At 47.1% G+C, this 24,704-nt stretch overlaps 5 protein-coding genes across 13 annotated transcripts; 2 read left to right on the top strand and 3 right to left on the bottom strand.

The window, feature by feature from the left end:
- Positions 1 to 1,475: 1,475 nt before the first annotated feature.
- Positions 1,476 to 8,937, top strand: LOC117190250 (inactive peptidyl-prolyl cis-trans isomerase shutdown-like). Of its 2 annotated transcripts, XM_033395305.1 has the most exons (4): positions 1,476 to 1,606; positions 1,675 to 2,425; positions 2,491 to 2,599; positions 8,856 to 8,937. In XM_033395305.1, the coding sequence occupies exons 1-3, from the start codon at positions 1,551 to 1,553 to the stop codon at positions 2,596 to 2,598; spliced, it is 915 nt and encodes a 304-aa protein (XP_033251196.1). In that variant the 5' UTR covers positions 1,476 to 1,550; the 3' UTR covers position 2,599; positions 8,856 to 8,937. The 2 variants fall into 2 exon arrangements, with proteins under 2 accessions (XP_033251196.1, XP_033251195.1); XM_033395304.1 differs by lacking the exon at positions 8,856 to 8,937 and having other exon boundaries at positions 2,491 to 2,808.
- Positions 3,121 to 10,402, bottom strand: LOC117190270 (dynein light chain roadblock-type 1-like). 3 transcript variants are annotated; one of them, XM_033395338.1, is made up of 3 exons: positions 10,054 to 10,402; positions 9,693 to 10,004; positions 3,121 to 3,745 (listed from the first exon to the last, which is right to left on the bottom strand). In XM_033395338.1, exons 2-3 carry the CDS (start codon positions 9,924 to 9,926, stop codon positions 3,398 to 3,400), a joined length of 582 nt encoding a protein of 193 aa, XP_033251229.1. In that variant the 5' UTR covers positions 9,927 to 10,004; positions 10,054 to 10,402; the 3' UTR covers positions 3,121 to 3,397. The 3 variants fall into 3 exon arrangements, with proteins under 3 accessions (XP_033251229.1, XP_033251228.1, XP_033251230.1); XM_033395337.1 differs by having other exon boundaries at positions 10,079 to 10,399; XM_033395339.1 differs by lacking the exons at positions 9,693 to 10,004; positions 10,054 to 10,402 and adding an exon at positions 3,820 to 4,133.
- Positions 7,736 to 9,497, top strand: LOC117190228 (inactive peptidyl-prolyl cis-trans isomerase shutdown-like). Its single transcript, XM_033395280.1, has 3 exons — positions 7,736 to 7,867; positions 7,936 to 8,686; positions 8,754 to 9,497. The coding sequence occupies exons 1-3, from the start codon at positions 7,812 to 7,814 to the stop codon at positions 9,270 to 9,272; spliced, it is 1,326 nt and encodes a 441-aa protein (XP_033251171.1). The 5' UTR covers positions 7,736 to 7,811; the 3' UTR covers positions 9,273 to 9,497.
- A 2,110-nt stretch (positions 10,403 to 12,512) lies between the features above and the next one.
- Positions 12,513 to 20,900, bottom strand: LOC117190263. Its single transcript, XM_033395320.1, has 2 exons — positions 20,854 to 20,900; positions 12,513 to 14,245 (listed from the first exon to the last, which is right to left on the bottom strand). Exon 2 carries the CDS (start codon positions 13,816 to 13,818, stop codon positions 12,946 to 12,948), a length of 873 nt encoding a protein of 290 aa, XP_033251211.1. The 5' UTR covers positions 13,819 to 14,245; positions 20,854 to 20,900; the 3' UTR covers positions 12,513 to 12,945.
- Positions 20,901 to 22,327: 1,427 nt separating this feature from the next.
- Positions 22,328 to 23,707, bottom strand: LOC117190266. Of its 6 annotated transcripts, none has more exons than XM_033395326.1 (3): positions 23,486 to 23,707; positions 23,338 to 23,445; positions 22,328 to 23,279 (listed from the first exon to the last, which is right to left on the bottom strand). In XM_033395326.1, the coding sequence occupies exon 3, from the start codon at positions 23,051 to 23,053 to the stop codon at positions 22,355 to 22,357; it is 699 nt and encodes a 232-aa protein (XP_033251217.1). In that variant the 5' UTR covers positions 23,054 to 23,279; positions 23,338 to 23,445; positions 23,486 to 23,707; the 3' UTR covers positions 22,328 to 22,354. The 6 variants fall into 6 exon arrangements, with proteins under 6 accessions (XP_033251217.1, XP_033251216.1, XP_033251218.1 ...); XM_033395325.1 differs by having other exon boundaries at positions 23,338 to 23,436; XM_033395327.1 differs by having other exon boundaries at positions 23,499 to 23,707.
- Positions 23,708 to 24,704: the final 997 nt, after the last annotated feature.

Here is a 24,704-nt window from a genome sequence, read left to right as displayed (position 1 = left end):
GATGATCTGGGTTTTATGTTAGACCCCAAGTTAAAGTTTTCCGAACACATTTCTACCATGGTAAATAAGGCCATGAGCGTGCTTGGGTTTATAAAGAGGTGGTCAAAGGAATTTGACGACCCCTATATAACAAAGACTCTCTATACCTCGCTTGTTCGTCCGATCTTAGAATACGGCTCCTGTGTATGGTGCCCTCAGTACAAAGTACACCAGGACCGTATAGAATCAGTACAGAAAAACTTTTTACTCTTTGCTCTGCGGGGCCTTAACTGGGATGCGGGTGTAAGACTCCCATCTTACTCTAGTAGACTACTATTAGTAAACCTCCCATCCTTAGTTAACCGTAGAAAAATGCTTGGTGTGATATTTATGCACAACTTGATCAGGGGTGACATAGACAGCCCTGATCTGTTGAGCCGCATAAACTTCACGATTCCTATTAGACTGACTAGAAATTTTATACCGTTGTTCCTTCCACTTTGTAGATCGAATTATTCCTTGCATGAACCGTTTAGGGTCTTATGCTCGGATTATAATTCCCTCTACCGTATTATATCCACCACTAATTCTCTTCCTCTTATTAAATTATTAATCCTTACACACCTTTCTATTAATTAGTAACTGTAGTGGTATTTGTACTTTGATTGCATGCTTAGTTTCTTAGTAAGTTTAGTACTAATTTTCCTCGAATGTTAGTCTAATAGCTATCTTTCTTGCATGTTCGCGTTTGGTTCGGCTACGCACCGCGCGTCATGCGGCAGCGCCCCTCGGTCGGTTGGGCGGGAGGAAGGCTGCGTTTTGCCTGGGATCCGCGCGTAACAGCCTTCTGCTGGTGTCACACGGGCCACTTGACGGTGCAGTAACTGCATCGCCTCTTGAAAGATGCAGTCATTGCATGTCAACGTCCACACAAGATAAAAAAAATTAAATTTTTTAATTACTTTTCAAATACGCAGATAGATTTGGGGCGTTAGAAATGTTTAATGAATTCGTGGTTTTTCATGGTGTGGTTTTATCTATTCGTTCTATGAACTGGCACATCTACATATGTATGTACTCAGGAGTACTTAAAAGTAGCTAATCGTGTAGAAAAAAAACTTTGTGGGCAGTTCGACCTTTTTCGTTACAACATTTTTTTATTTATATAAAAAGTTCAATAAAAGGGAGTGGCTAAAATTAGCATATCTTGAATCAAAATCGAGAAATATGGTTTCCCATCCTCGACGGAACGATTAACCCATTGTCGCCCAAGGCGGTTTTTTAATATTCCACCAAAAATAAAGAAAATTGAATCATTTTGGCGCTGTTACAGTGAAAGATATCGTGTGCGTGTTTTTTTTTTTTGTAATTTCAGAGAAAAGATTTACAAACAGTATTATTTTCCGCAGTTTAACTCAATTTGTTATCCTGTTTAATTAAAGAGGTCATAAGTGGGCTAAGGTCGTTTTTTCATCGGTATATACTTGGTATATTTCTGAGGGTGTCACTGCCTATCGCGCATTTTTGTAATTAACCCAAACAAGTTAAAGTTGGGAAAAAGTGTGGAAAAAATGGAAGATAATTTTTCATATTGCACTCAAATGCTCAAGGAACCACTGCAACTTGGGCAAGCATCGAAACTTGATACATTTGCACAATCATGTGCTGCCTAGACGCTGCCTCTTACTCTTCTAGAAAACTCGTTGGCTCTGGCTCACAATTTGAGGTAGAACAGTCGCCATTTGGGGCTGGCGATGATGACTTTAATGTCGACGAAATGGAAGATTGTGATAACGCTCCAGATGTTGATGAAGAAGAGCTCGCTTCTCCATCGACCCAATCGTTCGAGGAACTCAAAAAATTGATGGAGCCGATCAATGAGAACATTTTTAAGCGCATCACACGTGAGGGCCACCAGGGCCGAGGTCTGGTGCCAGACAAGGCACGTGTCGCTGTGCGCTATAGTGGTTATTGGGAAGGCGAGAGTTCTCCTTTTGATTCCTCATTGATGCGCCGAACTAAATTCTATTTTGAGACCGGTGCAGGTTGCGATGTGCTAGAAGGCCTCCAGGCTGCTGTACTTACCATGCGCCCATATGAAAAAGCCGAATTTATTATATCCTATAAGTTGCTATTTCACGAGATGGGCTGCCCGCCGCGCATTAAACCACGTTCAGATGGACTTTTCAAAATCGAAGTTCTTCACTTCACATTGATCGGGGACTCAGATGCCTTCGCGTCAATGGCCGCTGTGGATCGGGACAAGTTTGCAATAGTTTACCCCAAGGCATTAGACATGCACATGCATGGCAAGGACTGTGTGAAGCGCTTTCGCTACCGCAACGCCGTCACTGCCTTCGAGCGGGCCGTAAGCTCTCTAAACTATTGCCGTCTAGCCAATGATGAGGATGAGCGCAAGCAAATCGCTCTGTTGATCACTCTCAATGTAACTATGCAACTTGTAGCGTCGTGGCTCATCCCCACTTATGTGTTTTTTTTTAACTTTTCCAGCAAAACTTGATGATCTGCTACAATAAATTGCATAATCCCAAACGCGTGTGCATTACGATGAAAGCCTTGCGGCGTCTCACTGAAAATAAGCCCTCTAAGGCCCTGTAAGGCCCTCTACCAGGAAGGTTGCGCCCTGTCCGCCTTAGGCGAATATAAGGATGCTCGATGTATTTTTATGCAGGCTCAAGCCAAGCGGCCCGATAACAATGAGATCAGTGCTAAGATTACTGACCTGGACAAGAAAATCAAAAAATACAAAGAGGCATCTCAGGACATTTGGACTCGTGCGTTGTCAGGCCAGAAGTTTAAAGAAGTAAAGGATGAAACCAAATGTAATCCCAGTGTTGAAGAACTTGTGAAGGAGCTTGAGACTTCCGAAAAATCGTCGGTGGCACTTTTGCGGGGTGCCTATATAAACTCGGACATTGTAATGTTATCCAAAATGGCCAAGGAGCACAAAATGAAACTAACGGTGTCCCCTATTGAAGAGAATGACTTGACGTTGTCCAAGCTAAATCTGCACTGATTCGGGCACTGTTTCCTATTGAAGGATTAATCCATTTAAATAAACAACAGACAACCAAATTCAATATTTTACATTAGTTCTAGAAGAACTTAACGTTTATGTTGTACATACTGAAGAGTATGAAAATGAAATGTGTTTTATAAATACGAGTACAAGAATATATTTACTTTCTGTTGGTCAGAAAATGTCATCTGTTTTTGGAATAAATTTTGTTTTTAAGCTGAAGCTCTGAGGACTATTTATTACTTATTTGATTGAATTTATATTCAGGTAGTCACATAAATGAACAGTTTGTTGTGTTTGGGCTGTGTACAAAGTGAGAATGTTTTACGTGTAAGAAGTTGGATGACTAACAACGTAGATATATGTAGGAGCAATTATTTAAAAATTGGAGGAATGACGATTTAGATCCTCTACCTTAAGATGTGTATCCTTTGGATTTTGCACTACCAAAACGGTTATCTTGCCATCAGGTGTTAGCAGGACCTCGTGGAATCTGGTACGGACTCGCAACATGGTCAGGAGCTGTGGTGGCTCCATTTTTGATAGAAATGCCTGACACTTTTCCCGCAAATTCTCATAAAGACATGCATGTTGAAGTGCGTCTTGGCGTTCCATTGACGTTTTGATCGGCACACCGGAACGATTCATGATTAATATTTCTTCAACCCCTGGCTTTTCCTCTAAAAGTCGGTATACCTCATCAATATAACTCTTGGTACGCTTGGGCTGTGGAATTGGCGATTAGTTAGTTGAATTATAATACTTTGAGGTCTACATTTGATAGATAGGTATGTGCAAACCTCAGTTTCGGCTGCCTGCATTGTGAGTAGTGTATCTCAGAGCTCTACGCTTTGAGATCAGCTGGTATCTCAAAAATAATGAATTTACTTGTTTAATTCAACTATCGCTAAGCTTGCTACATCATCTTTATTGGTATAATTTAACACTATAAAAAGTGATTAGGCACACACTCCATCTACTCCATCAGCCCATCGTTTGGCACTGACTTTCGTCATTAATAAAACCATTGCTAGAATAATCAACAACAGAATAAAGAACAATTTAAGTCTCATCTTAGCTGCTATCTTTAGTTCCAAATGTTTTCGTACGAAGTCATAAACAGTTTTTGTACTATCAACAATTAACACACACATTTTAAACCATGAAAATGGAATTATGACTGGATTGAATGGAGTGAAAACTCAAATTTAATTAAAAATTTAAAAAAATTTTGCCGGCTAGTTTTAAATTGACCAAAAGGGTATGTTAATGCAAGCAGTTAATGCCGTAAATGCAAGAGGAGGTAGATTCATTGAACAGGTGGGAATTCGCCTTCGGTGCCCGTAACGGTTATCAAATCCGTGGGAAAACTATCATCCACAATATTTTGGGGGATTTTTCGCCCAGGGCTATTTGGATGGGCTGGATCTTTTAGTTGTTTTAGTTAAACACATAAAAAAGATTTTAATTGCCAACCTGGCGTTAGGGGTTACAGAAATCCAGTCGATTGTGTCATATGTATAGCCGCGCGGATTCAGGTGTTGTTATTTCGAGTTTACCCACCCAACCATGTAAACACTGCTCTTTTATTCCGTGTTATTCCTTAAGCCTTAATATATTCTCCTCCCAGTACCCCACTGTAATTACTTTACTCCAATTAAATATCGACTAATCTTCATTGTATTTTCATTATAATAATCATATATTACAGACTGTCAGCGTCTGGCGTTTTGTGAGGATATGCGCCATCGAAGTTACTGTGCCATCACTTGGGAAGTGTGCCGTCTCAATGATTGCACATTATTCAAAAATTCAGAACTTTTCTCGTCATGTATGTATGACGATGAGAAAATTTAAATGCAAAACTGAAATATTATTATTATCAGCAATCAGTCTTGTTGGTGGCTTATAATTGGTTCTCTATTGCTGCAACGAACCTGAATGCAAGCGGGGGGTATTTAACTGTAACTGTATGTAACAGTGATTAAATTTTGGGTTTTAAAAACAGGGCTTAATTCTGGAGAGCACTTATTAAATTTCGGCACGCGAATTGATATATTGAGGCGGCCTTGGCATGTGCACCATGCCCCCTTAACAGATTTAACTGATATTAGCCACATGTGCGAAAATTCTTTGGTAGAGGTTGGTTACCTGATGGGAGGGGCTATGTAACTTTCTTTTATTATACCCGATACTCAAAATGAGTATTGGGGTATATTAGATTTGTGGTAAAAGTGGATGTGTGTAACGTCCAGAAGGAATCGTTTCCGACCCAAGGACTATAAGAGCTAGAGCAACGATGTTTTGGATCCAGACTTCTGTGATATGTCACTGCTACAAGAATATTTCAAAACTTTGCGCCCCCCCACTTCCGCCCCCACAAAGGGCGAAAATCTGTGGCATCCACAATTTCGACGATACGAGAAAACTAAAAACGCAGAATCGTAGAAGATGACTATATCTTCTAGAGTGCAAAATCTGAACCAGATCGTATTATTATTATAGCCAGAATCAAGAAAACAATTTCATTCTTTCTCGCTCTGTCTCTCTCTGACACACAGGTTTCATGGTCGGTTTAGCCAATTGCAAAATATGAGTTCAAGGATCTCAGAACCTATAAGAGCCAGGGCAACCAATTTTGGTATCCACACTCCTGTGATATCGGACCTTGACCGTTTTGTGTCAAAATTTCGCCACACCCCCTTCCGCCCCCGCAAAGGACGAAAATCTGGGGCATCCACAAATCTCAGAGACTATTAACGGTAGAGTAACCAAATTTAGTATCCGCACTCCTGTTAGATCTCACTATAAAAAGTATATCTCAAAATTTCGCCCCACCCCCTTCCGCCCACACAAAGGACGAAAATCTGTTGCATCCACAATATTGCAGATTCGAGAAAACTAAAAACGCAGAATCATAGATAACGACCATATCTATCAGATTGCTGAATCTGGATCAGATCAGATAATTTTTATAGCCAAAAGGAACAAATCAATTTGCAGTGGCTACGCAGCGCCCGACGTCACGGTCAGACTGATTTTCTGTCTCTCTCGCACGCACTCTTTCTCGTGTCGTTTAATATTCGTGGCGTCTGCCGGAGGGGAGCCATACTGACTAAGTATCGGGTATAAATGTAGAGTTGCGGCGTCCGCAGCAACTCACAACGTTCCCCCTCGTTTTATTATTACAAAATTAATTCCTTACACCCTATTTGGTGGTTCTCTTGAGAGAATTACCCTGGTGGATGATCTGGGTGTTATGTTAGACCCCAAGTTAAAGTTTTCCGAACACATTTCTACCATGGTAAATAAGGCCATGAGCGTGCTTGGGTTTATAAAGAGGTGGTCAAAGGAATTTGACGACCCCTATATAACAAAGACTCTCTATACCTCGCTTGTTCGTCCGATCTTAGAATACGGCTCCTGTGTATGGTGCCCTCAGTACAAAGTACACCAGGACCGTATAGAATCAGTACAGAAAAACTTTTTACTCTTTGCTCTGCGGGGCCTTAACTGGGATGCGGGTGTAAGACTCCCATCTTACTCTAGTAGACTACTATTAGTAAACCTCCCATCCTTAGTTAACCGTAGAAAAATGCTTGGTGTGATATTTATGCACAACTTGATCAGGGGTGACATAGACAGCCCTGATCTGTTGAGCCGCATAAACTTCACGATTCCTATTAGACTGACTAGAAATTTTATACCGTTGTTCCTTCCACTTTGTAGATCGAATTATTCCTTGCATGAACCGTTTAGGGTCTTATGCTCGGATTATAATTCCCTCTACCGTATTATATCCACCACTAATTCTCTTCCTCTTATTAAATTATTAATCCTTACACACCTTTCTATTAATTAGTAACTGTAGTGGTATTTGTACTTTGATTGCATGCTTAGTTTCTTAGTAAGTTTAGTACTAATTTTCCTCGAATGTTAGTCTAATAGCTATCTTTCTTGCATGTTCGCGTTTGGTTCGGCTACGCACCGCGCGTCATGCGGCAGCGCCCCTCGGTCGGTTGGGCGGGAGGAAGGCTGCGTTTTGCCTGGGATCCGCGCGTAACAGCCTTCTGCTGGTGTCACACGGGCCACTTGACGGTGCAGTAACTGCATCGCCTCTTGAAAGATGCAGTCATTGCATGTCAACGTCCACACAAGATAAAAAAAATTAAATTTTTTAATTACTTTTCAAATACGCAGATAGATTTGGGGCGTTAGAAATGTTTAATGAATTCGTGGTTTTTCATGGTGTGGTTTTATCTATTCGTTCTATGAACTGGCACATCTACATATGTATGTACTCAGGAGTACTTAAAAGTAGCTAATCGTGTAGAAAAAAAACTTTGTGGGCAGTTCGACCTTTTTCGTTACAACATTTTTTTATTTATATAAAAAGTTCAATAAAAGGGAGTGGCTAAAATTAGCATATCTTGAATCAAAATCGAGAAATATGGTTTCCCATCCTCGACGGAACGATTAACCCATTGTCGCCCAAGGCGGTTTTTTAATATTCCACCAAAAATAAAGAAAATTTAATCATTTTGGCGCTGTTACAGTGAAAGATATCGTGTGTGTGTTTTTTTTTTGTAATTTCAGAGAAAAGATTTTCAAACAGTATTATTTTCCGCAGTTTAACTCAATTTGTTATCCTGTTTAATTAAAGAGGTCATAAGTGGGCTAAGGTCGTTTTTTCATCGGTATATACTTGGTATATTTCTGAGGGTGTCACTGCCTATCGCGCATTTTTGTAATTAACCCAAACAAGTTAAAGTTGGGAAAAAGTGTGGAAAAAATGGAAGATAATTTTTCATATTGCACTCAAATGCTCAAGGAACCACTGCAACTTGGGTAAGCATCGAAATTTGATACATTTGCACAATCATGTGCTGCCTAGACGCTGCCTCTTACTCTTCTAGAAAACTCGTTGGCTCTGGCTCACAATTTGAGGTAGAACAGTCGCCATTTGGGGCTGGCGATGATGACTTTAATGTCGACGAAATGGAAGATTGTGATAACGCTCCAGATGTTGATGAAGAAGAGCTCGCTTCTCCATCGACCCAATCGTTCGAGGAACTCAAAAAATTGATGGAGCCGATCAATGAGAACATTTTTAAGCGCATCACACGTGAGGGGCACCAGGGCCGAGGTCTGGTGCCAGACAAGGCACGTGTCGCTGTGCGCTATAGTGGTTATTGGGAAGGCGAGAGTTCTCCTTTTGATTCCTCATTGATGCGCCGAACTAAATTCTATTTTGAGACCGGTGCAGGTTGCGATGTGCTAGAAGGCCTCCAGGCTGCTGTACTTACCATGCGCCCATATGAAAAAGCCGAATTTATTATATCCTATAAGTTGCTATTTCACGAGATGGGCTGCCCGCCGCGCATTAAACCACGTTCAGATGGACTTTTCAAAATCGAAGTTCTTCACTTCACATTGATCGGGGACTCAGATGCCTTCGCGTCAATGGCCGCTGTGGATCGGGACAAGTTTGCAATAGTTTACCCCAAGGCATTAGACATGCACATGCATGGCAAGGACTGTGTGAAGCGCTTTCGCTACCGCAACGCCGTCACTGCCTTCGAGCGGGCCGTAAGCTCTCTAAACTATTGCCGTTTAGCCAATGATGAGGATGAGCGCAAGCAAATCGCTCTGTTGATCACTCTCAATGTAACTATGCAACTTGTAGCGTCGTGGCTCATCCCCACTTATGTGTTTTTTTTTTTAACTTTTCCAGCAAAACTTGATGATCTGCTACAATAAATTGCATAATCCCAAACGCGTGTGCATTACGATGAAAGCCTTGCGGCGTCTCACTGAAAATACGCCTTCCTGTAAGGCCCTCTACCAGGAAGGTTGCGCCCTGTCCGCCTTAGGCGAATATAAGGATGCTCGGTGTATTTTTATGCAGGCTCAAGCCAAGCAGCCCGATAACAATGAGATCAGTGCTAAGATTACTGACCTGGACAAGAAAATCAAAAAATACAAAGAGGCATCTCAGGACATTTGGACTCGTGCGTTGTCAGGCCAGAAGTTTAAAGAAGTAAAGGATGAAACCAAATGTAATCCCAGTGTTGAAGAACTTATGAAGGAGCTTGAGACTTCCGAAAAATCGTCGGTGGCACTTTTGCGGGGTGCCTATAAAAACTCGGATATTGTAATGTTATCCAAAATGGCCAAGGAGCACAAAATGAAACTAACGGTGTCCCCTATTGACGAGAATGACTTGACGTTGTCCAAGCTAAATCTGCACTGATTCGGGCACTGTTTCCCATTGAAGGATTAATCCATTTAAATAAACAACAGACAACCAAATTCAATATTTTACATTAGTTCTAGAAGAACTTAACGTTTATGTTGTACATACTGAAGAGTATGAAAATGAAATGTGTTTTATAAATACGAGTACAAGAATATATTTACTTTCTGTTGGTCAGAAAATGTCATCTGTTTTTGGAATAAATTTTGTTTTTAAGCTGAAGCTCTGAGGACTATTTATTACTTATTTGATTGAATTTATATTCAGGTAGTCACATAAATGAACAGTTTGTTGTGTTTGGGCTGTGTACAAAGTGAGAAGAATGTTTTACGTGTAAGAAGTTGGATGACTAACAACGTAGATATATGTAGGAGCAATTATTTAAAAATTGGAGGAATGACGATTTAGATCCTCTACCTTAAGATGTGTATCCTTTGGATTTTGCACTACCAAAACGGTTATCTTGCCATCAGGTGTTAGCAGGACCTCGTGGAATCTGGTACGGACTCGCAACATGGTCAGGAGCTGTGGTGGCTCCATTTTTGATAGAAATGCCTGACACTTTTCACGCAAATTCTCATAAAGACAGGCATTTTGAAGTGCATCTTGGCGTTCCATTGACGTTTTGATCGGCACACCGGAACGATTCATGATTAATATTTCTTCAACCCCTGGCTTTTCCTCTAAAAGTCGGTATACCTCATCAATATAACTCTTGGTACGCTTGGGCTGTGGAATTGGCGATTAGTTAGTTGAATTATAATACTTTGAGGTCTACATTTGATAGATAGGTATGTGCAAACCTCAGTTTCGGCTGCCTGCATTGTGAGTAGTGTATCTCAGAGCTCTACGCTTTGAGATCAGCTGGTATCTCAAAAATAATGAATTTACTTGTTTAATTCAACTATCGCTAAGCTTGCTACATCATCTTTATTGGTATAATTTAACACTATAAAAAGTGATTAGGCACACACTCCATCTACTCCATCAGCCCATCGTTTGGCACTGACTTTCGTCATTAATAAAACCATTGCTAGAATAATCAACAACAGAATAAAGAACAATTTAAGTCTCATCTTAGCTGCTATCTTTAGTTCCAAATGTTTTCGTACGAAGTCATAAACAGTTTTTGTACTATCAACAATTAACACACACATTTTAAACCATGAAAATGGAATTATGACTGGATTGAATGGAGTGAAAACTCAAATTTAATTAAAAATTTAAAAAAATTTTGCCGGCTAGTTTTAAATTGACCAAAAGGGTATGTTAATGCAAGCAGTTAATGCCGTAAATGCAAGAGGAGGTAGATTCATTGAACAGGTGGGAATTCGCCTTCGGTGCCCGTAACGGTTATCAAATCCGTGGGAAAACTATCATCCTTGTTTCCCTCCACAATATTTTGGGGGATCTTTCGCCCAGGGCTATTTGGATGGGCTGGATCTTTTAGTTGTTCTAGTTAAACACATAAAAAAGATTTTAATTGCCAACCTGGCGTTAGGGGTTACAGAAATCCAGTCGATTGTGTCATATGTATAGCCGCGCGGATTCAGGTGTTGTTATTTCGAGTTTACCCACCCAACCATGTAAACACTGCTCTTTTATTCCGTGTTATTCCTTAAGCCTTAATATATTCTCCTCCCAGTACCCCACTGTAATTACTTTACTCCAATTAAATATCGACTAATCTTCATTGTATTTTCATTATAATAATCATATATTACAGACTGTCAGCGTCTGGCGTTTTGTGAGGATATGCGCCATCGAAGTTACTGAGCCATCACTTGGGAAGTGTGCCGTCTCAATGATTGCACATTATTCAAAAATTCAGAACTTTTCTCGTCACGTATGTATGACGATGAGAAAATTTAAATGCAAAACTGAAATATTATTATTATCAGCAATCAGTCTTGTTGGTGGCTTATAATTGGTTCTCTGTTGCTGCAACGAACCTGCATGCAAGCGGGGGTTATTTAACTGTAACTGTATGTAACAGTGATTAAATTTTGGGTTTTAAAACAGGGCTTAATTCTGGAGAGCACTTATTAAATTTCGGCACGCGAATTGATATATTGAGGCGGCCTTGGCATGTGCACCATGCCCCCTTAACAGATTTAACTGATATAAGCCACATGTGCGAAAATTCTTTGGTAGAGGTTGGTTACCTGATGGGAGGGGCTATGTAACTTTCTTTTATTATACCCGATACTCAAAATGAGTATTGGGGTATATTAGATTTGTGGTAAAAGTGGATGTGTGTAACGTCCAGAAGGAATCGTTTCCGACCCAATAAAGTATATATATTCTGGATCAGCATCAATAGCCGAGGCGATTGAGCCCTGAATGTCTGTCCGTCTGTCCGTCCGTCCGTCTGTCCGTCCCCTTCAGCGCCTAGTGCTCAAAGACTATAAGAGCTAGAGCAACGATGTTTTGGATCCAGACTTCTGCGAAAATCTGTGGCATCCACAATTTCGACGATACGAGAAAACTAAAAACGCAGAATCGTAGAAGATGACTATATCTTCTAGAGTGCAAAATCTGAACCAGATCGTATTATTATTATAGCCAGAATCAAGAAAACAATTTCATTCTTTCTCGCTCTGTCTCTCTCTGACACACAGGTTTCATGGTCGGTTTAGCCAATTGCAAAATATGAGTTCAAGGATCTCAGAACCTATAAAAGCCAGGGCAACCAATTTTGGTATCCACACTCCTGTGATATCGGACCTTGACCGTTTTGTGTCAAAATTTCGCCACACCCCCTTCCGCCCCCGCAAAGGACGAAAATCTGGGGCATCCACAAATCTCAGAGACTATTAACGGTAGAGTAACCAAATTTAGTATCCGCACTCCTGTTAGATCTCACTATAAAACGTTTATCTCAAAATTTCGCCCCACCCCCTTCCGCCCACACAAAGGACGAAAATCTGTTGCATCCACAATATTGCAGATTCGAGAAAACTAAAAACGCAGAATCATAGATAACGACCATATCTATCAGACTGCTGAATCTGGATCAGATCAGATAATTTTTATAGCCAATAGGAACAAATCAATTTGCAGTGGCTACGCAGCGCCCGCCGTCACGGTCAGACTGATTTTCTGTCTCTCTCGCACGCACTCTTTCTCGTGTCGTTTAATATTCGCGGCGTCTGCCGGAGGGGAGCCATACTGACTAAGTATCGGGTATAAATGTAGAGTTGCGGCGTCCGCAGCAACTCACAACGTTCCCCCTCGTTTTAATTCCATTTAATTGCTCGTATTTACAACTTATTTTATACTTAAAGCAAACTATATTAAAGGTTAGGCTATGCAAGCCCAACATGTGTGGTACGGCCGTGAAGCAATGCTTCACACATGTGCAGGCTTCGTTTAGACTAACTGGACTCTTGTCTGGTGCTCAACAGCGCGCAGTTCCCTCATAATGGTCGCCGCGAAGCAGCTCGTCGCCTCCCAGTTTTCCGGGGACAGGAGCATGCACGGCACCAAGCTCTGCTTGACTACGGCTCCACCCAGCGCTTCTTCTAGCCGCTGGCGCTGCGCTGCGAACCTGCCACACGAAAATATCGCATGCTCGGCATCCTCCTCCACGTAGTGCCCGCACCAAGAGCATTCTGCGGAGTCCGCGTGCCCGAAGCGATGAAGGTAGCTTCGGAAGCAGCCGTGACCACTAAGGAGCTGAGTCAGGTAAAAGTTGACCTGCCCGTGCTTCCTGCTTACCCACGCGTCGACGCCCCTTAGTGGTCGTGTCCCAGCGCTGTTGCCACCTTCTGAGACTCTCCTGTTTGCACGCCATGCGTACCTGCCTTTTCGCCGCCGCGTCCATTCCTCTGCCATGTGTTTCCTGGTAGTATGTGGACCGTTCATCCGCCAGGAATTCCAGAGGTGCTATGCCCGCGATCACGTGTGCTGCCTCGTCCGAGACCGTTCGGAAGGCACTGGTGATCCGAATCGAAGAGAGGCGGTGCGTGGCTGCCAGACCCCGTGCGTAGCTCGCTGTTCGAAGGGCCTTTGCCCAGATTGGCGCCGTATATAGCATCACCGATCTCGTGACACTCGTTAGCAGTTGTCGCCAGCACTGCCTCTGTTTTGTGGGGTGCGAGTTCGAGCCCGACCAGGTCCAGCCACTGTTGCAGGTCGTTTCCACGACGGACAGGTCTTTTGCCACCACTAGGACAGCCACATCGTCTGCAAAACCCACCATGTTTACTCCGTGGGGGAGGCTGAGTCGCAAGATGCCGTCATACATTGCGTTCCACATAGTGGGGCCAAGCACTGAACCCTGCGGGACGCCTGCCGATACCTCGTATTCCTCCGTGCCAGCCTGCGTGTCGTACAAAAGCAGCCTTCTCTCAAAGTAGCTTTGTACCATCCGCTGCAGGTACCTGGGTGTGTCGAAACTCTCCAGCGCTTTTAGGATGCAGCTCCACCTCGCCGTGTTGAACGCGGTGTCGATCAGGCAGATAGGCCTATACGACGACGCTGTCCCCGGCGGCTTGCCTGGCTTGGGAATAAGCACTAGCTTCTGTATTTTCCACCTCATAGGGAACACTCCTTCCCGAAGGCACTGATTTAGCAGCTTCGCAAAGATGTCCGGACGCGTGGAGAGGGCGAGCAAGAGGGCTCTGTTCGGGATAGAGTCCGGCCCGGGAGCCTTGTTCGGGGTGATGCTCCTGGCTGCGCTTTCGACTTCCTCGAGTGACACCTCCTCGATGTGTGCCTGACTGTGCGGTTGCAGTGTGAGGCAACGGACATCCCCGATGTGGTCAGCCCTGTGCGGAAAGAGTTCCTCCACGATGGATCTTGTCGTGTCGGGGTCCGATGGGGGTGCCTGCCTCTTGGCGCAAAGTTTGTTCGTCACCAACTTGTACGCCCTTCCCCATGGGTCCTGCTCCGCAGAGTCGCATAGCTTGAGAAAGCACTGGCGCTTGCTATCCCTAATGGCCGCCTTGAGGGCCCTTCTGCAGTCCCTAAACGTGGCAGTGCATGCTGCCTCCAGATGCTCCATGACATGGTTGGCCATGCATTCAGAATTTCCATTCGCCGTGAGGTTGGACATAAGCTCCATGAACAGGGCCGTATTGAGCGTTTCGGCGCGATAGCATCTCCATCTGGGCGCAGCTGTCTCTACGCTAGACGTCTGTTGGCCTGTGTCCCATATAATTGCCCTGTGGTCGCTCCCTGTGTAGATGTTGCTGATGCTCCAGCCCGATGAATTAACGAGGGGGAACGTTGTGAGTTGCTGCGGACACCGCAACTCTACAGTTATACCCGATACTAATTCAGTATGGCTTTCCTCCGGCAGACGCTGCTAATATTAAACGACACGACAAAGAGTGCGTTCGAGAGAGACGGAAAATCAGTCTGAGCGTGACGTCGGGCGCTGCGTAGCCAGTGCAAATTGATTTGTTCCTTTTGGCTATAAAACGAGGGGGAACGTTGTGAGTTGCTGCGGACGCCGCAACTCTACATTTATACCCGATACTTAGTCAGTATGGCTCCCCTCCGGCAGACGCCGCGAATATTAAACGACTCGAGAAAGAGTGCGTGCGAGAGAGACAGAAAATCAGTCTGACCGTGACGTCGGGCGCTGCGTAGCCACTGCAAATTGATTTGTTCCTATTAGCTATAAAAATTATCTGATCTGCTCCAGATTCAGCAATCTGATAGATATGGTCGTTATCTATGATTCTGCGTTTTTAGTTTTCTCGAATCTGCAATATTGTGGATGCAACAGATTTTCGTCTTTTGTGTGGGCGGAAGAGGGTGGGGCGAAATTTTGAGATAAACGTTTTATAGTGAGATCTAACAGGAGTGCGGATACTAAATTTGGTTACTCTACCGTTAATAGTCTCTGAGATTTGTGGATGCCCCAGATTTTCGTCCTTTGCGGGGGCGGAAGGGGGTGTGGCGAAATTTTGACACAAAACGGTCAAGGTCCGATATATTAGGAGTGTGGATACCAAATTTGGTTGCTCTAGCTTTCATAGTCTCTGAGATCTAGGCGCTAATGTTTTACTCTAAGCAAAGCCGCCTATGCTACGTGTGTGTTAGAGAGAGACAGGGCGAGAAAAAATGAAATTGTTTTCTTGATGCTGGCTATAATAATAATACGATCCAATTTAGATTCCGCAGTCTTAAAGATATGGTCATTTTCTACAACTCTACGTTTTTGGTTTTCTCATATCTTTAAAAATGTGGATGCCACAGATTTTCGTTCTTTGTGGGGGCGGAAGTGGGCGGGGCGAAGTTTTGAAATATTTTTGTAGCAGTGACATATCACAGAAGTCTGGATCCAAAACATCGTTGCTCTAGATCTTATAGTCTTTGAGCACTAGGCGCTGAAGGGGACGGACGGACGGACGGACGGACGGACAGACAGACAGGGCTCAATCGACTCGGCTATTGATGCTGATCAAGAATATATATACTTTATGGGGTCGGAAACGATTCCTTCTGGACGTTACACACATCCACTTTTACCACAAATCTAATATACCCCAATACTCATTTTGAGTATCGGGTATAAAAAGTGAGCTGCTGAGAAATGTAAGGTCGATGACCGATCCTATTCCTGCTCTGGAGAAGGTATGCTGGTTTCCCTCGTTGAGGAGCGCGATGTCCAGGGGCGCAATGATCTCCAGCAGAGCTCTACCTCTCGCATTCGTCGCCACGCTTCCCCACTCCTCAGCCCACGCGTTGAAGTCCCCTCCAATGGCTACTGGGTGACGTCCTCTAGCATCAGCCGCTAGGTTGTCTAGAGTACCTGCGAACTCGGAGAGCGTCAGGCTTGGGGCAAGGTAGACGCTGTATATCCACACACCTCCGACCTTGGCGCGCACAAACCCAGCAGCAGCGCTTGAGAGGGAAAGCTGCAATGGCGTGCCCCCGCATAGCCATATCGCGGCCTTTTTGGTGGCATCCAAGATGAACCCAGGGGACTCCCTAGTTTGATATGGCTCGCTGAGGATGGCGAGGTCAATTGCCAATTCTCTTATGGATTGGCTCAGCAGGTCTTGAGCCGCAGCGCAGTGGTTGAGGTTGAGCTGCATAACCTTCATTATTGGGCCGGCAAGCTGGGCACGCTCCTGGCTGCTGGACATCTCCTGCTAGCCGCATAATGGTTCGTCTCATTGCTGTTATTAGCGGTGCAGATGAAACACCGCGGATCGCTTTGACAGGTTGCCGCCTTGTGCCCGTTCACGCCGCATCTGAGGCAGCATCCGGTGCGATCCACCGCGCTCTTGCACCTGATTGCTAGATGCCCAAACTCCAGACACCTGTAGCATCGTCGTTGAGCTGTCCGCTCCCGGATCCTACAGCTTGTCCATCAGACTTTAAGTTTCCCCACCATGAGCAGGGCTCTTGCCTGCACGGGCGGCAGGCACACAACTGCCAGTTGCGTACCAGCGAACGATGGCCTCAGGCTTTTTATGGTGCTGGTGTCCACGCTGGGGGCGTCTATCGATGCAGCTATCGCTGCTGCGATGTCCTCCTTCTCGACCAGGCTGTCGAGATCCCTGACCTCCACGCAGAGTTCTTCTGACACCGCCCTGATGCCCGTCTGCAGTCCCAGTGCCGCGCTGATATCCTCCTTGAGCTTAGATGTGTTTCTTTTGCTCGCGCCGTTGAGCTCGAGCAGCAGCTCGCCCTTTGCCGTCCTCCGGATTCTGTTAACATTATCCCCTACCTCCTGAAGGTCGCTTGCCATCCTGGCGCCTGGTGACCATACGGAGGATGTCGCTATAGCTAAGCTCGCCCTGGGGTTGAATGATTATTGCGTCTGGCCTTGGCTCGCGCTCACGGGGCTCCCTTTTTTTCCTTACCCTAGGGCCCACCTGCTGCCACTTGAGCTGTTTCTTAGCGGCTGGGGGGGCACCATGGTCCACTGTACCCGAGGGGGTTAGTTCATCCTGGGACTGCGCCGGCGGTTTGAGCTGGGTCGACGCTTGTTGAAGCTTTGTGCCTCTCTGCCTCTTTGTGGGCTTCGCAGCCATTTGAGGCGACTCGCGCAGCCTCTTTGAGCCGGTGTGCGGCGCCTTCGCAGCTGTTTGGGTACCAGTAGTGGCGGTCTCAATTGTCCTGGTGTGCAGCTTCTCGAAATTGTTGACCACCAGGGCCTGAAGGGTTACCACTCTCAGGGCTAAATCTTTCATCACGTTGTCCACATGCCGCTGGTCGTTCATCCTCTTGACCAGCTCATTGGCCCGAGTACCCAGGTTTTTTTAGCAGCTCTAATGGGTCAGAGTGCGGTCGCTCCTTCTCTTTGCCACCCGGGCCGGGCTTGAACATGCTCGAGCCCTGAGCTTTCGCAGGTGCTGACGGTGGTGGGGATCTGGTAAGGGCGTTGCGCCTACCAAAGACTGCGTCCTCAGTCATCTTCTCTATCTGTGTGTTTCACACTGAGTGTGAAAAAACCCGGGTCGGTCGCGCGCCTCCGTTGCTCCTGTGTTTGCGCCGCGCTCCGTGTGTCTGCGGAGCCGCCGGGGGTGGAATAGGTCCTGGGCTGACGAGGTACCGTTCTGGCTATCAGGGCAGGTCGAGCTCCACCTCGTTGTGCCCGCCTCCGATCCAGGCTGGCGGTTCTTTTCTTTCGCGTCGGCGGTAGCAGCCACTGAGTGAAGTGACTGGCTATAACTCAAAGAGAGAGAGATCAACGGTAAGCGAGCGTACATCCACCCATACTTACCCTATGGGCGCGATGCCTACTAAGCTTTACTCTGGACTCCTGGCCCGAGCAGACCGTTCACTTTGATCGGGGACTCAGATGCCTTCGCGTCAATGGCCGCTGTGGATCGGGACAAGTTTACAATAGTTTACCCCAAGGCATTAGACATGCACATGCATTTTTTTTATACCCGATACCCAAAATGAGTATTGGGGTATATTAGATTTGTGGTAAAAGTGGATGTGTGTAACGTCCAGAAGGAATCGTTTCCGACCCCATAAAGTATATATATTCTTGATCAGCATCAATAGCCGAGTCGATTGGGCCCTGTCTGTCTGTCTGTCTGTCCGTCTGTCCGTCTGTCCGTCCGTCCGTCTGTCCGTCCCCTTCATCGCCTAGTGCTCAAAGACTATAAGAGCTAGAGCAACGATGTTTTGGATCCAGACTTCTGTGATATGTCACTGCTACAAAAATATTTCAGAACTTCGCCCCGCCCACTTCCGCCCCACAAAGGACGAAAGTCTGTGGCATCCACAATTTTAAAGATATGAGAAAACCAAAAACGTAGAATTGTAGAGAATGACCATATCTTTAAGACTGCGGAATCTAAATTGGATCGTATTATTATTATAGCCAGCATCAAGAAAACAATTTCATTTTTTCTCGCCCGTCTCTCTCTAACACACACGTAGCATAGGCGGCTTTGCTTAGAGTAAAACATTAGCGCCTAGATCTCAGAGACTATAAAAGCTAGAGCAACCAAATTTGGTATCCACACTCCTAATATATCGGACCGAGACGAGTTTGTTTCAAAATTTCGCCACACCCCCTTCCGCCCCCGCAAAGGACGAAAATCTGGGGATATTCAAAAATCTCAGAGACTATTAAGGCTAGAGTAACCAAATTTGGTATCCGCACTTCTGTTAGATCTTACTATAAAACGTGTATCTCAAAATTTCGCCCCACCCCCTTCCGCCCACACAAAGGACGAAAATCTGGTGCATCCACAATATTGCACATTCGAGAAAACTAAATCATAGATAATGACCATATCTATCAGATTGCTGAATCTGGATCAGATCAGATCATTTTTATAGCCAATAGGAACAAATCAATTTGCAGTGGCTACGCAGCGCCCGACGTCACGGTCAGACTGATTTTCTGTCTCTCTCGCACGCACTCTTTGTCGTGTCGTTCAATATTAGCGGCGTCTGCCGGAGGAGAGCCATACTGACTAAGTATCGGGTATAACTGTAGAGTTGCGGTGTCCGCAGCAACTCACAACGTTCCCCCTCGTTTTAATTCCATTTAATTCCATGCACGGCACCAAGCTCTGCTTGACTACGGCTCCACCCAGCGCTTCTTCTAGCCGCTGGCGCTGCGCTGCGAACCTGCCACACGAAAATATCGCATGCTCGGCATCCTCCTCCACGTAGTGCCCGCACCAAGAGCATTCTGCGGAGTCCGCGTGCCCGAAGCGATGAAGGTAGCTTCGGAAGCAGCCGTGACCACTGAGGAGCTGAGTCAGGTAATAGTTGACCTGCCCGTGCTTCCTGCTTACCCACGCGTCGATGGACGGGATAATCTGGTGGGTCCAACGCCCCTTAGTGGTCGTGTCCCAGCGCTGTTGCCACTTTCTGAGACTCTCCTGTTTGCACGCCATGCGTACCTGCCTTTTCGCCGCCGCGTACCCGTGCGTAGCTCGCTGTTCGAAGGGCCTTTGCCCAGATTGGCGCCGTATATAGCATCACCGATCTCGTGACACTCGTTAGCAGTTGTCGCCGCCATTGCTTTGGTCCTCGGGTGTTCAGCATTAGCCTCGAGAGCGCACCGTTGGTGGTCGCCGCCTTCGTGCCCATGTATGCCAAGTGCTCCCGAAAGCAGAGACGTGTGTCCACCAGGACACCAAGGTATTTGATAGCGCGCTTAGACGAAACCAGGGTACCTGCCACTGAGATGTTGGCCGTCTCGACTTTCTTCCGGCTGGATACCAGCACTGCCTCTTTTTTGTGGGGTGCGAGTTCGAGCCCGACCAGGTCCAGCCACTGTTGAATGCGCGCTATCGTTTGGTTGCAGGTCGTTTCCACGACGGACAGGTCTTTTGCCACCACTAGGACAGCCACATCGTCTGCAAAACCCATCATGTGTACTCCGTGGGGGAGGCTGAGTCGCAAGATGCCGTCATACATTGCGTTCCACAGAGTGGGGCCAAGCACTGAACCCTGCGGGACGCCTGCCGATACCTCGTATCCCTCCGTGCCAGCCTGCGTGTCGTACAAAAGCAGCCTTCTCTCAAAGTAGCTTTGTACCATCCGCTGCAGGTACCTGGGTGTGTCGAAACTCTCCAGCGCTTTTAGGATGCAGCTCCACCTCGCCGTGTTGACCGCGGTGTCGATCAGGCAGATAGGCCTATACGACGACGCTGTCCCCGGCGGCTTGCCTGGCTTGGGAATAAGCACTAGCTTCTGTATTTTCCACCTCATAGGGAACACTCCTTCCCGAAGGCACTGATTTAGCAGCTTCGCAAAGATGTCCGGACGCGTGGAGAGGGCGAGCAAGAGGGCTCTGTTCGGGATAGAGTCCGGCCCGGGAGCCTTGTTCGGGCTGATGCTCCTGGCTGCGCTTTCGACTTCCTCGAGTGACACCTCCTCGATGTGTGCCTGACTGTGCGGTTGCAGTGTGAGGCAACGGACATCCTCGATGTGGTCAGCCCTGTGCGGAAAGAGTTCCTCCACGATGGATCTTGTCGTGTCGGGGTCCGATGGGGGTGCCTGCTTTTTGGCGCAAAGTTTGTTCGTCACCAACTTGTACGCCCTTCCCCATGGGTCCTGCTCCGCAGAGTCGCATAGCTTGAGAAAGCACTGGCGCTTGCTATCCCTAATGGCCGCCTTGAGGGCCCTTCTGCAGTCCCTAAACGTGGATTGCCATTGCGGAAAGGCAGTGCTTCCGCGCGAGCGCTGGTATCGGCGTCGAGCTCGGTTGCATTCCCGGCGTAGCGCGGCAATGTCCTCGTTCCACCAGAACACAGGTTGGTGGTGGCGACCGTAGTGCTTCCTCTGCGCCATGGTGGCAGTGCATACTGCCTCCAGATGCTCCATGACATGGTTGGCCATGCATTCAGAATTTCCATTCGCCGTGAGGTTGGACATAAGCTCCATGAACATGGCCGTATTGAGCGTTTCGGCGCGATAGCATCTCTATCTGGGCGCAGCTGTCTCTACGCTAGACGTCTGTTGGCCTGTGTCCCATATAATTGCCCTGTGGTCGCTCCCTGTGTAGATGTTGCTGATGCTCCAGCCTGATGAATTAAAAAGTGAGCTGCTGTCAAATGTAAGGTCGATGACCGATCCTATTCCTGCTCTGGAGAAGGTATGCTGGTTTCCCTCGTTGAGGAGCGCGATGTCCAGGGGCGCAATGATCTCCAGCAGAGCTCTACCTTTCGCATTCGTCGCCACGCTTCCCCACTCCTCAGCCCACGCGTTGAAGCCCCCTCCAATGGCTACTGGGTGACGTCCTCTAGCATCAGCCGCTAGGTTGTCTAGAGTACCTGCGAACTCGGAGAGCGTCAGGCTTGGGGCAAGGTAGACGCTGTATATCCACACACCTCCGACCTTGGCGCGCAAAAACCCAGCAGCAGCGCTTGAGAGGGAAAGCTGCAATGGCGTGGCCCTGCATAGCCATATCGCGGCCTTTTTGGTGGCATCCAAGATCAACCCAGGGGACTCCCTAGTTTGATATGGCTCGCTGAGGATGGCGAGGTCAATTGCCAATTCTCTTATGGATTGGCTCAGCAGGTCTTGAGCCGCAGCGCAGTGGTTGAGGTTGAACTGCATAACCTTCATTATTGGGCCGGCAAGCTGGGCACGCTTCTGGCTGCTGGACATCTCCTGCTACCCGCAGGTTCGTCTCATTGCTGTTGTTAGCGGTGCAGATGAAACACCGCGGATCGCTTTGACAGGTTGCCGCCTTGTGCCCGTTCACGCCGCATCTGAGGCAGCATCCGGTGCGATCCACCGCGCTCTTGCACCTGATTGCTAGATGCCCAAACTCCAGACACCTGTAGCATCGTCGTTGAGCTGTCCGATCCCGGATCCTACAGCTTGTCCATCCGACTTTAAGTTTCCCCACCATGAGCAGGGCTCTTGCCTGCACGGGCGGCAGGCACACAACTGCCAGTTGCGTACCAGCGAACGATGGCCTCAGGCTTTTAATGGTGCTGGTGTCCACGCTGGGGGCGTCTATCGATGCAGCTATCGCTGCTGCGATGTCCTCCTTCTCGACCAGGCTGTCGAGATCCCTGACCTCCACGCAGAGTTCTTCTGACACCGCCCTGATGCCCGTCTGCAGTCCCAGTGCCGCGCTGATATCCTCCTTGAGCTCGCCCTTTGCCGTCCTCCGGATTCTGTTAACATTATCCCCTACCTCCTGAAGGTCGCTTGCCATCCTGGCGCCTGGTGACCATACGGAGGATGTCGCTATAGCTAAGCTCGCCCTGGGGTTGAATGATTATTGCGTCTGGCCTTGGCTCGCGCTCACGGGGCTCCCTTTTTTTCCTTACCCTAGGGCCCACCTGCTGCCACTTGAGCTGTTTCTTAGCGGCTGGGGTGGCACCATGGTCCACTGTACCCGAGGGGGTTAGTTCATCCTGGGACTGCGCCGGCGGTTTGAGCTGGGTCGACGCTTGTTGAAGCTTTGTGCCTCTCTGCCTCTTTGTGGGCTCCGCAGCCATTTGAGGCGACTCGCGCAGCCTCTTTGAGCCGGTGTGCGGCGCCTTCGCAGCTGTTTGGGTACCAGTAGTGGCGGTCTCAATTGTCCTGGTGTGCAGCTTCTCGAAATTGTTGACCACCGGGGCCTGAAGGGTTACCACTCTCAGGGCTAAATCTTTCATCACGTTGTCCACATGCCGCTGGTCGTTCATCCTCTTGACCAGCTCATTGGCCCGAGTACCCAGGTTTTTTAGCAGCTCTAATGGGTCAGAGTGCGGTCGCTCCTTCTCTTTGCCACCCGGGCCGGGCTTGAACATGCTCGAGCCCTGAGCTTTCGCAGGTGCTGACGGTGGTGGGGATCTGGTAAGGGCGTTGCGCCTACCAAAGACTGCGTCCTCAGTCATCTTCTCTATCTGTGTGTTTCACACTGAGTGTGAAAAAACCCGGGTCGGTCGCGCGCCTCCGTTGCTCCTGTGTTTGCGCCGCGTTTGGAATAGGCCCTGGGCTGACGAGGTACCGTTCTGGCTATCAGGGCAGGTCGAGCTCCACCTCGTTGTGCCCGCCTCCGATCCAGGCTGGCGGTTCTTTTCTTCCGCGTCGGCGGTAGCAGCCACTGAGTGAAGTGACTGGCTATAACTCAAAGAGAGAGTGATCAACGGTAAGCGAGCGTACATCCACCCATACTTACCCTATGGGCGCGATGCCTACTGAGCTTTACTCTGGACTCCTGGCCCGAGCAGACCGTGTCCAAACCCAAGAAGGTCGTCAATCAGGATTTTAAAGCAATCTGCCATGGCTAAATTAATTTGGGGTTTGTCACTCAAACTCCAACTCACTCATAACACTCACGAAGCTCCCGGGGTGAGTTTCTCTCCTCCTCTCACCGGCTCAAGATGGATGGCGACGGAGTTACCATGTCAGGCAACTGAGTTGCCTGCACCGCGCGAGTATGCGTAGGTTGGCCGTTTTAAGGCCCGACATAATGCACCAGCTGCCTCAGCTTCTTTAGGATGAGCTCCACGTTTTTCTGTATGTCTATTTTCCTGATCAGAGCAACAGCTGCTGACCAAGGCTACAAGACGGCGATAGCCTACTCATCGCAGGCGTGTCCCACCGTCAGAGGGCGCTGCTACGTAGCACGTAGAGGAAGACGAGCACCGGCAGATGGCGCTGCATCATACATCCTAGAAGTATACCATGACTTTTCGGCCCCCTCACCATGGGTCTATGGGATGTGGCAAAGTGGAACTGATGGGGATATTTAGAGGCTCACACTGCACATCGGCGCTTTCTGAGGCCATCGGGTACACAACGGGTCCCGGAGCTATGGTGGTTGCGTAGGCTTGGTTGATTCATATCCCAACTAGCACCGATCTGGCTCTGAACCCTGGTGCTCATAAGGCCCAGGGTCAGCCCTCGCATGGACCTCACTCCACGGAAAGACACCCATGGGATCACCACGGTGACTACGTACTGCGGCCAGGAATAACGAACTCGAGTGGAGATTCTTTTTACATGACAACACCCCTCACACACCAAACACACAGGTTTTTCATGGTGTGGTTTTATCTATTCGTTCTATGAACTGGCACATCTACATATGTACTCAGGAGTACTTAAAAGTAGCTAATCGTGTAGAAAAAAAACTTTGTGGGCAGTTCGACCTTTTTCGTTACAACATTTTTTTATTTATATAAAAAGTTCAATAAAAGGGAGTGGCTAAAATTAGCATATCTTGAATCAAAATCGAGAAATATGGTTTCCCATCCTCGACGGAACGATTAACCCATTGTCGCCCAAGTCGGTTTTTAAATATTCCACCAAAAATAAAGAAAATTGAATCTTTTTGGCGCTGTTACAGTGAAAGATATCGTGTGTGTGTTTTTTTTTTTTGTAATTTCAGAGAAAAGATTTACAAACAGTATTATTTTCCGCAGTTTAACTCAATTTGTTTAAATTCAAGATTAAAGAGGTCATAAGTGGGCTAAGGTCGTTTTTTCATCGGTATATACTTGGTATATTTCTGAGGGTGTCACTGCCTATCGCGCATTTTTG

The sequence above is a fragment of the Drosophila miranda genome (genome assembly GCF_003369915.1).
Source record: "Drosophila miranda strain MSH22 chromosome Y unlocalized genomic scaffold, D.miranda_PacBio2.1 Contig_Y1_pilon, whole genome shotgun sequence".
Classification (NCBI taxonomy): Eukaryota; Metazoa; Arthropoda; class Insecta; order Diptera; family Drosophilidae; genus Drosophila; species Drosophila miranda.
This window is presented reverse-complemented; position numbering and strand designations above follow the sequence as displayed.